Source organism: Suillus subaureus (assembly GCF_016647635.1).
Source record: "Suillus subaureus strain MN1 chromosome Unknown BJ212scaffold_65, whole genome shotgun sequence".
Lineage (NCBI taxonomy): Eukaryota > Fungi > Basidiomycota > Agaricomycetes > Boletales > Suillaceae > Suillus > Suillus subaureus.
In genome coordinates this window covers 98,131-109,006 of record NW_024538621.1, presented here as the reverse complement: position 1 = coordinate 109,006, position 10,876 = coordinate 98,131, and the positions used below count along the sequence as shown (strand labels likewise).

The 10,876-nt window shown below is 44.5% G+C and overlaps 2 protein-coding genes across 2 annotated transcripts; both read right to left on the bottom strand.

The window, feature by feature from the left end:
* Positions 1-3,305: 3,305 nt before the first annotated feature.
* On the bottom strand, positions 3,306-3,491 carry BJ212DRAFT_1216160 (uncharacterized protein; the record flags this gene model as incomplete). The annotated part of the gene is made up of 1 exon (XM_041329305.1): positions 3,306-3,491. A coding segment is annotated over one exon (186 nt), but the record flags the coding sequence as incomplete, so codon positions are not given.
* Positions 3,492-9,715: 6,224 nt separating this feature from the next.
* Positions 9,716-10,482, bottom strand: BJ212DRAFT_1304536 (uncharacterized protein; the record flags this gene model as incomplete). Its single annotated transcript, XM_041333625.1, has 3 exons — positions 9,716-9,953; positions 10,010-10,069; positions 10,193-10,482. The coding sequence occupies 3 exons, from the start codon at positions 10,480-10,482 to the stop codon at positions 9,716-9,718; spliced, it is 588 nt and encodes a 195-aa protein (XP_041186642.1).
* Positions 10,483-10,876: the final 394 nt, after the last annotated feature.

The following is a 10,876-nucleotide window of genomic DNA, read 5'->3' as shown; positions in this document are numbered from 1 at the left end:
CTTGAGATTTGGTAGTCCATGTTCGGGACTCGGTATTGTGAACTCTGTACTCGATATTCAGGACTTGGTATTGGGGACTTGATATTTGATAGCTGAGTCTCAATATCTGAATCTCAATACTCAATACTCAATATTCACCATTCAGGTCTTGATATTTGGGAGTCCACATTCACAACACGATATGCGATTGTCTATACTCAATACTTGATATTCAGTATTCAGGACTTGGCACATAATGTTAGGTTAGATATTTGGAAGACAGTATGTCATTTTCATGAAGTTTGGACATCAACATTCTGAACTCAAGGACTAGGACTACTCTCCTCTTCCTCTCTTCAATCTGGTTAGGATGCCAGTGTACACTTCAATCTCTGCCATCTTTTCACTGATGCCCTCTTGTTGCTCCTCAACCAATGTCCAGAGGCATTCTCTAAGCCACTTCAGTCCCATCAGTGATGGAACCAAGGTGTTATCCACCTGCTCAGGAAGAATCAGACCATTGTCCTCAATGCCACCCTAGAACAGATTAATCATCACTCGAGGAAATTGTTCATAGTTCTTACTAGCCAATGCTGGTAGTGAAAGATACAGTAACCCATTACCTGGTCCCATTGCCATAATTTGTCCGGGATTGCAGTGTGTCCGATCCACCATGCAGTATCATAGCTGGATATAATCCTGGAGGGATCTCCTGGATCTGTGACATCATGAAAGAGACATAAGTGGGATGAAAAGATGTGGTCCAGAACCATGTTCCAGGTGAGCTGGGGAAACAACTGAAGAATATGGGCGACCAGGTTTGGAATGACCGAGATGATGTGCCTTGCAGCCAAGTACTGCAGGATGGGTGTCACAAAAGTCTGTTGGAAATCTCAGCATTGACCACCACAGTCATCAGTCTCTTACAGCAATCTCCCATTGCAGCCTGGCTTTAAAGTGCATGATCCGAGCAGTGGAAGGCTCCTTGGTGTTGGCAGCCTCCATCTGATATTGGGAGATCGCTGCTCAGATATTCATTGCCGGAATCCATGGCATCAGAAGGGGATGCAGGAGGAGTGTGCAATACAGGCATGGCTAATGCAGGAGTATGAAGCTGGAAATCACAATCACAATGACAGTTGGTTCAGATGTGAAGATATGAGCCACCAGTTGATGGATAAATTTTTTCAAACTCCAACATTTGTTCATCCGGGCATTTCCCGAGACTCACATGTTTGGGTTGAAGTAGCTGTTTCATATCATTGGCAAAAAAGTTCATTCATCTTGACCATCTATGAACCCACTCTGCAGGTCTTGAACTGCTGCCTGGGCATCCTGTGCCAGTAATGAATACATTTGGGATTGCCTTCCCAAGTAGCATGAATGACCCGGAAGGCGTTTCACCAATGATTCCCGCATCCTGTTGCCCCATTGGGTTGCTTTCCACAAGAAAAAGTTGCATGTCCAATCCATCTCCAATTGGACCAATGTCATTTCTTCCTTCCATCGATCCCGTAGGGCCTTTGCCCGAAGCCAATGAACTCAGCAAACTTCAGATGGGTCCCATCAGCTGAGCACAGGATATGTCAAGCATGCCTGAACTCACATCCCTCATTCCACGAGTGATCTGGACCCCCCAGGTCCACATTGATGGACCAGAACCAAGTGAGGGACTTGTTCTGCTGACCTCAGGCATTTGGATCACCAACGGCAGTGCTGATTTTGAGCTGCTCCTGAAGCAGTGGTTTGTATGTCTGAAGCTGGTCTTGCCCCAGCTCGAGTTGCATCATTTGCTTCTGGGTCTTTGTATATATACATCATTGGCCTGCCCTTCACAAAGTGATATCTCCAGCGGAATCAGATCCTCCACCATACAGCATCTGCTTCAATCTACCCCGAGGTTTGATGGCAATGGGATGACAGTGAGCTTGGGGGAGTTTGCCCATGTATCAGATGTGTTGGTGAAATCTGCCAGGTCATCATCGAGATCATTGAGAATGTCTACGTTCAAGTCATCAGGATCATTGTCTGCATCAAATCCCTCTCCCAGATGCGTAAGAGCAGACTGAGTGAATCCATCTATCTGGCCTTGGAGATGATCACATTGCCGGGTGATGTCTAATCTCTGTGTCTCTGTAGTTCTTCTTCCAATTCTTCAGAGCTCGACAACCAATGCAATTTGAGCCTCTTCAATTGCCAACCCCATTGATATCCATGTTGCCACTGATCTGCGAGCAGGTGCTGCATTATGGGCATTACACCCTTCTTGATATTAATCTCATATACATCCATTGCTGCAGGATCATTTATTCTGCTGGACTGAGTGATCCTCTCGCTGGCTAACCATTCTTTCTTTGAAGCTGCAGGCACTGCTTCATCGAGTCTGTTGAAGCCTTTTCACTTTCAGTGATGCCATTCTTCACCTGCTTGTATTTATGGCAAAGAGTCCTTTTCATGTGGATCATCTTGCAGAAATTGGAATCATTCATCTGATAATCAAGACATTCCTTTCAATGCCGGGATGACATTCCCCGAGCAGCAGGGGAAATCAGGTTGAGATGCGACCATAGGGTCTCCATGATCTCACCATTGATCCAACCAATGCCTTCAATAAAATTCAATGCATATTGGACATAGCAGCTGTCCTGATGTCCGTGGACATGCCACAACCCGATTCCAGGAATGATGGTCAATTCTGGAACCATTTCGAGAAATTGGCTTTGATCCACCCAAACCTGAAAGTGCTTGTTGTATTGACAGTTTGATGTCATAGAAGGTGACAGCCCTGGTTATGCCTTCCATGTTGTGCTGGGCAGCCTCGCACAGGGCATAATCCATGTTCATTTGTCTGCAAATGATGCACCATTAACTCGTTAATGTAGAATGGCATGGTTGGCTTGCCTTTCGCCTTTCTGAAAATCTACCATTGAGTGAGGGACAAAGCAACCGTGTCAGGCACAGGCAACTCCCCCGATTCCTGTGGACTCCAGCTTGTGCTGAGTCGCATTTGCTTGATTCACTGCCTGGTGATTGTTGCAGCTCAATTTTTCCAATGTGTCAGCAGCCTCTGAAAGATGGGTTTTATACCTGTCCTTTCCCACTATGAATCCCAACCCATCAGAAAGCCACACTTCATCAAATGGCTTGATGGGATGCAGGTGTTCTGCTTTGAAATTTCTGTCCATAACAAATGACCGGGTGTATTTCCAGCTTGGAATCATTATTATAGCTGAGGTGACTTCAGTATCGAACTAGACTCACTCATCAAGTGATTCCACATGTTGTGTCAATATATTGTCCTTTAGATGTCGGAGATTTGGCATTACCGGAACAAGATGTGGAAACATGCTTGAGGTCATTTGCTGGAGCTTGCTGTAATAGTTCATTGCTGAGGTGCCGCATGCAAGGTTGTCCAATAGAAAATCATTGAGCACCCTGAAGGTGAACAAAGTCTTCAGCTTGTTAAATGATGTGGGGAAAAATCCATGTTGAAACATTTGAATGTCCTGACACAGATGGTCGATCGTCAGGCTCAAGCTGGTCTTCATGCTCATCTTCTTTGAACAAATCATTAGCTCAGGAAGGTCAAATGAATCATTGTTGCAATATGATGTTATGCAGTCTTGATGCATCATTACAAATTCATTTCCACTAATGGCATTGCGTCCAATATGGGTTGATTAACCAACTGTTAGACTTTGCTCAAAGTTCAACTTGTCACCATTATTACTTACACCTTGCTTATCCTCAGCCCATTCTGCAATCTGATTCACCATGGCAAGATCAGGTCACTCCACTCAGTTGACTTCTGGAAGACATAGGGCATGTCGACCACAGACACAGAAGCTCATGGAAAATGAAATTTCGGAGTTGAAGACCTACCTTCCTGAGTGGACTTCGGCAAAACAGAAAGAGAGGTGAGCAGTTTTCACTGCCATAGCTAGGGCTGCGAGGTTATTTGCTCCTAAGGTCGACCAAGCACAATGGAAGAAGAGGAAGCAGGTGATTCATCCTTGCTGTGTTGAAAAACTAAAATTTTAATATCTTATTCTTCCATCAATGCTCAGATATACAAGACTTGGTTGTTCAACAACAGGAAAAAGAAGGAAAGGAAGGACATGATAAAATATGGGAGGAATGGACCCCTAGGATGGTGATCTACCAGTGGAACCAGGAAGAGGTGCTAAAGAGGATTGAGGACGAGTCCGGGGCAAAGCCAGGAGGTCCTGGTATGTTCAAGCATTATCAGGCGGCTGTGAAGAGAGTCATGGCTGAATTGTCCAACAATGAGCTGGAGAAGGCAAAGGAAACAGCCGAAGAATGGTCCAACAACTTTCCTCCTCCTGAGATACAGGCACAAGTCACTTGTAAGAAGGGACCTGCATGCTCCTATTCATTTTCCCTTCATTACTGTGTATTACATCACGAGCTGCATATGCTGCCACTAGACCTCTATCTCTGACTCATACCTTGTATTACATCGCAATCACTGTTGCTGTTGCTAGATGGTCTATTCTTGCTATCACTTACGCATCCTTTATCTCTGACTCCTTCTGTTCTCATACTTGCCCTAAAGCACAGTAGTCCACTATAAATAGGTCTCCTGTATGCTTTAGTTCTTTACTTTAATCTTACTAGGTTTTACCTGAATATCCTTCACTTGAGACCTCCAATCTCTTGTCATCTGAACCATACTTTAAGTTAGAGGCACTCCCTCTATCTTAGCTTACACTGAATGCTTGACTTATTGTCTTGCATAGAAACTCAACAGAGGTCACTAACTCTTATTGAGTTGTCTGTTGTTAGAACTATCCTAGTTCGTAACAAGTGGTGCCCAACCCTCTAGTCTGCATTCTCTGTTGTGCTCCCTGAATCAGGCTGAGGAGGAGATGGTAGCCAAGCCATTGGCTGTATGAGGCGCTGGTAATTGCACCTCATATGCTCCTGGTGCTCTTGACCAGCAATTGAAATTGTCAATTCTCACTTCTGGTGGAGCAATTGTTTGGACCATCTGTATGTACTTTCACATTACTCACCTAGGGACAAACATATTCAATATGAAGCAGAAGAGAAAGCTAAAATAGTGGGTTTCCCTACAGTGAAGGAGTTGCGAGAGGCTCAAGAGACTGCAGAGGTGCGGCTGAAATGGGAGGAGGAAGCAGCAGAGAGTGTGGGCTTGGTGAGTTGCTGTGCACCTACCAGTCCCAATGTCGGTGAGCAAATGCAGAATCATAGAAGCCAAAGCTGAAAGATCTGATCAGCCATTGGTCATCCAAGGTGAGCAAACTCCAGTGATTATTGTTTTAGGTAGGTACTAAATGACTCATAGAAAAAGGCAACAGAAGAGGACATGGTTGATGTGAGTTCAACAACCAGTGTACTAGTCAGCCGTTTTAATTCAAATTTCCAGGATGATGTCTACTTTTGGGTGAATTTTGACAAATTCAATACCCATATCTGTAAGTCAGTATCTGCTTCCTGTTCTTGGCTTCATACTGATGTTATTTGCCAGCTCATCAAGATGGCTGTAGGAGAGCATTTTAATCAATGTGCTGCTCAATGGAGAGAGAGACTGACTCAGAGGGGCTTGGCCTCAGCTTGTATGCTGTGCCCCTTACCCGAGTATGTGCCCTTCATTTCAGAGGAAGTCCAATGATGGTCCAATGAAGTCTGGAGGACTTCCGGAGGCTGGCTACTCTGGTGGAGAGTGCAGGAGGACTTCTGGAGGAGTGCGGGAAATGTCTGGAGGAGTGTGGGAGAGTTCCGGAGGGATGCAGGAAATGCTCAGGAGAGTTCCCGCTGCAAGGTAATACTTCTACAGGAAAACAGGATGGAAGGATAGGAGGTCCGGAGGACAGGAGGTCTGGAGGTATGGAGGACGGAACGTCCGAAGGTACGGAGGGCAGAACATCCAAAGGACAGGATGCCTGGAGGTATGAGGGACAGGACATCCAGAGGTACAGAAGACAGGAGGCCCAGAGGTCTGGAAGAAATAGGGGCTACATCGGCCTTTGTCCGATGTAGAAGCAAATGGAGGTAGACTACCCTAAGGTAGAGTTGGAGGGACAGGAAGTGGACCTAAGTCCAGAAAGAGGGTAAGTGCTGGAAAGGCAAGACTCTAGCCTAGGGAAGCAATCCCTAGACTTGGGACAGAGACATAGGGGACAAATCCAAAGGTCCAGAATTCTGGCCTAGGGAATCCTTCCCTAGGCCTCACAGAAAAGGACAAGACTCAGACAGACTGAAGTCCAGAAGATAATTGGGCAGATCTAAGGTGATGAACAGGAACTAAGATGATATTCAGACTGAGGACTCTACTGTAGTTGTACGGGGGTTATATACTAGAGGCTATCTGAGAGGATCAGTAAGCAAAGAAGTAAGGCTATGTACAAGCATGTGGAAACACATTGGTAAGTAAGATGGAACATAAATAAATGAACTTGGAGATGAAACTAGTACAAGGATCAATCAGCAAGACAGAAACAGAGATAACCAAGAACCGGAAAGGCGGAAATGCCTAAATGGGGATAGGCACAGGATCTCGGACAGAGGGTGGGAATAGGTCCAGAGATAGTAACAGTTAATATTCAGAGGTCCGGAGATCTGGGGATCCAGAAGGCAGGATGGAAACAGGACTGAGATATGTGAGGTGGTGGATGTAGTCCAGAATCCGAGAGGAGGCAAAGTCCAGATGTCTTGCTGGACGGAATGTGCATAGGGTGGACAGGATAGGGGATCCAAGAATGACTTAGATATGGAGTCCGGAAATAGGTCCGGAAAGCGTGGGAATATGATAGGATCTATGTCTGGCATATGGGATATGACACATTGAGATTTTCAAGGGCTACAAGGTGAGACAAAGATGTGCTAATAAAATGTGGAAGGAATGGGACGAAACAAATGGAACTCAGCAAAGTGGCTTTATGGACCATTGAGCCATTGGTAGGCATGTGCTCTGAGAGAAATGCAGACTGTGGAGAATGAATAAATGCAATGGACACTCCCCTCAGCCAGTACAGCCAAGAATTCTTCCCTTGTAAAAGGGATAGGAAGCACCGTCCCACCTAACATGACTCTCAAGTATTCAAGATTCACCTGCCAGTATAGAAAGGCATGCATCAGTTGGATGAAGGAAGGAAAGAGGCAAGAGACAATAATAAATGGAAGGCCAAACAAATACAAACAAAACATGTTCAACTGAATGTCAAAGTCATAAACATGACATGAGCTTGTTGGAAATCAACCTGCCAACATCATGATAGTGCATAGTATCTTTTTCATTTGACTTGGGGACTCATTCTACAGCAGTGGAGTTGCCATATTAGGCGAATCCATGCATGGTACTTTTACCACTCACTCCTTGTTTTCCAAATCCCCCCAGTCTCTTACATTCAACTGGGGATAAATCATATCTTAGTATACCTATCACATTCCTTACTGATATACCACAAAAATCAGTAGAGCTCGCTCTATCAAGCCCACTGTCTTTTAGCTCCCCTTCCCCTCCCTCCCCCCTTGTCATATGCCATTCCAGACTCTCAACTCTAAATCCGCTTGTCCAGATATCTGGATCCAAGATCCAGATCTCCAATGATCTGATCTATCTTTATCTCCCTTCCAGAATCCAAACCTTATATCAGTGCCCAACCCCATTTAGACTTCCCTGATCTGTTACATACATTTCATTTTCAGTATTCATTATTGGTGATCCATCCTACTTACTAATAGACTTTGCATATGCTTCATACATAGCCTTTGTGTTTGCTGACTGATTCCTATATGATACCTACAGTATATAAACCTCCTGTAACTCTCAGAAATACTTCAGTTTGAATATCATCTTAGTTCCTGCTCATTCCTGTGTCCTCCAGACTTGAGTTAGTTCTCTTGTCATCATCCAAGTCTTAGGATTGTATCCTAGACTATATCTCCAGCTCAACCTTAGGATAGTCTATCCTCTGTCAGTTTCTAGTCCAGACTTTGTCTGGATTAGCCTTACCTCCTTGTCCAATCAATATCCAGATGTCCATTGTCCACCCTAGTCAAAACCTGGAAACTCCAGACAACTGTTCAGCCCCCAGAGATTAAGGGCACATACTCTGGAAAGGGGCACAGCATATGAGCTGAGGCCAAGCCCTTGTGATCCAAACCCCCTTGAGCACATGACCTTAATACCCCTCTCCCCTATGACATGGACTTCAGGTTCTTCTGGCAACAGCTCTATCTCCTCTGATAATGTTGCTTTGCCTTATGACCACCTTCACCACACTATTAATGCTCTTCATGATGAGGTTAAGAGGGCTCGTGTATTGCACAAGCCTGATAGCCTCCTCCATGAGCACCTCAGCTTCACATGTTGGTTCATCATGAAGAATATTATCCTTACTTGTTTTGGCAGAGACTCTGTGTTAACCCTGAGATCTTTGATAATATCCTCAATTATATATCTGATCATCCCATCTTCCAAAACCAATCCAACAATCCTCAGCTCCCTGTTTCCATCCAACTGGCTATTTTTTTGAATTGGGCTGGCCACTATGGCAATGCAATTACCCTTGAGGATGTTGCTCAATGGGCAGGTGTCAGTGTCAGGTCTGTAGTTAATTACACTAATCATGTGATGATTGCAGTACTTGATGCCCATGATCAGTTTGTCTACTTTCCAGCAGCTAACTCTGAGAACACTGACCTGGCTTGCAAATTTGCTGAGTCACATACCTGCCCAGAGTGGAAAGGTGGCTTTCTAGCCATTAATGGCTCAACTGTGGATCTTTTTACCAAACATGGCTACTATGGTGAGACATTTTATGATAGGAAATCCAAGTACTCCCTTGGCTGTCAGGTAATTATTTTATTTTATTTTAAAAAATTAATTTAATTCTAGGTAGTCATTTTACCCCATAACCTTCTCATTGTGGATTATTCTCTGGGTCATCCTGGGAGTGTCCATGATGCATTTGCCTTTCAATCTACTTGTCTCTATGAAGAGCATGCTAACCTTCTACCTGATGGTCATTTGGCATGGGCTGACAGTGCATATTCATTGGAGCCATGGTACATTGCTCCTTTTAAGAAGCCTTGCAATGGGCAGTTGACAAAGAACTAGAAGTCATTTAATTATCACCTCTCTAAGGTATGTTTTTTTTGAAGGGCCATATTTTAATAAATTGATTTTATTTATTTAGATCCATGTTCATGTTGAGCAAACATTTGCTGGTCTAAAGGGATGATTCCAGTCCCTTCAAGAGCTCCAGTTCAGGATCCAGGCTGAGAAAGACCTTGAGTCTGCTGTACAGTGGATTAAGTGTTGCATCATCCTGCACAACATGATCATTCACTTTGAAATTGAGCATTGCAAGAAGGATGGAACATACAAGAGTTCTCTAAAGTGGGCCATATGAAGGCACTCCAGGTCAAGCTGCTTGTACAAGGCTGATGGATGCATTCTTTGATAGTCCTCACTTAGGTGCACAACATAGGGAAGGATGATAACCAACCACAATGCTTATTTGAACATGTACTACTACCAATACACCTGTACAACAAATGTATATACCTATGTAACATGAATGAAAGTACCACAAGACATAAAACATGCACATATTCAATGAAACAAATGAGTAACAATAAATGATGACAACAACAGTCATGATGGACAACAGTGATGACATGACAGAACAACTCATCCAGTTGCTCCATCTGATGCAGCCTTGGAGGCCTGCATCATTTGGTGGAACTAGATCTTGAGGCAGAGAGTTTCTGCTTCCTTGTCAAGCACCAGGGAATGTGCTTGGTGGACCCAAATATCCATCTCACAAAGCCAAATCTCAGTATCTTTGGCCTCTTGCAGGTACTGATGGCTGACCATGGCTTGGGAGACTTCATGCTCCCAGGTAGTGTGAAGCCAGTTGTATTTCTTCACATCATGATTGTGCTTGCTTTTGGCTTCGAGCTTGGCAATATAGTGTTGATGTCTGCCCATGTGGCATGACATCACACTAGAATGCAAGCTCTCAATTTCATCACTCACCTGCTCCACCTGCTGTGACACATCCAAGACTTAGCCTTTTTCTTCTTTGAGCCACTGGCGCTATTCAGAAGTAACATCTGAAGTGTTGGGGACATATGGTACTCCAACAACAAAGTGGTGTTGCATGTCATCGATGAGGGCATTGATGTGCTATGCAATATCACTGATGGCACTTTGCATCACCCCCCACAGTTTGATGGCTTTTGGATGCCAAACACCAAGTGGTTATTGGATGTGGATGCTGGAGTTCTCAATGGCATGATGAATGATTTTGGAAGGGAGGGAGGAGGAGAGGGTGATGAAGGGAGTTCACACTTCTTCCCTGTGACTGGGGAAGGGCTAGCAAGCATCATGTCATTGTCATTATCAATGTGGTCCAATGCATCCCCCAAGAGGGAATGCAATGGACCATAGTGGTCAGCAATGTTGTCATTATTATCTGACAGAAGGCCAGGAAGGTAAATGTTGGCCATGTAAGGGGGCGAATGTGATGGTAAGGGAGGAGTGCATGAATGTGATGGTAAGGGGGGAGTGAGAGCAGAGCATTGTGACATTAAATAAGCATGTGTTGCTGGTGGGTACATACTACCAGCAAACACATTTTCATTTTGAAGGCAGGTGGGGCCCATGTTGGTAGGCAGATGGAGGTCTGAGACGTCAGGAGTGTGTGATGAGTGCTGACTGGGGCCATACAACCTCCTGTAACTCTCAGAAATACTTAAGTTCAAATATCATCTTAGTTTCTGCTCATTCCTGTGTCCTCCGGACTTGAGCCAAGTCTCTTGTCATATTCTGAGTCTTAGGATTGCATCCTAGACTACATCTCCAACTCTACCTTAGGGTAGTCTATCCCCTGTTAGTTTCTAG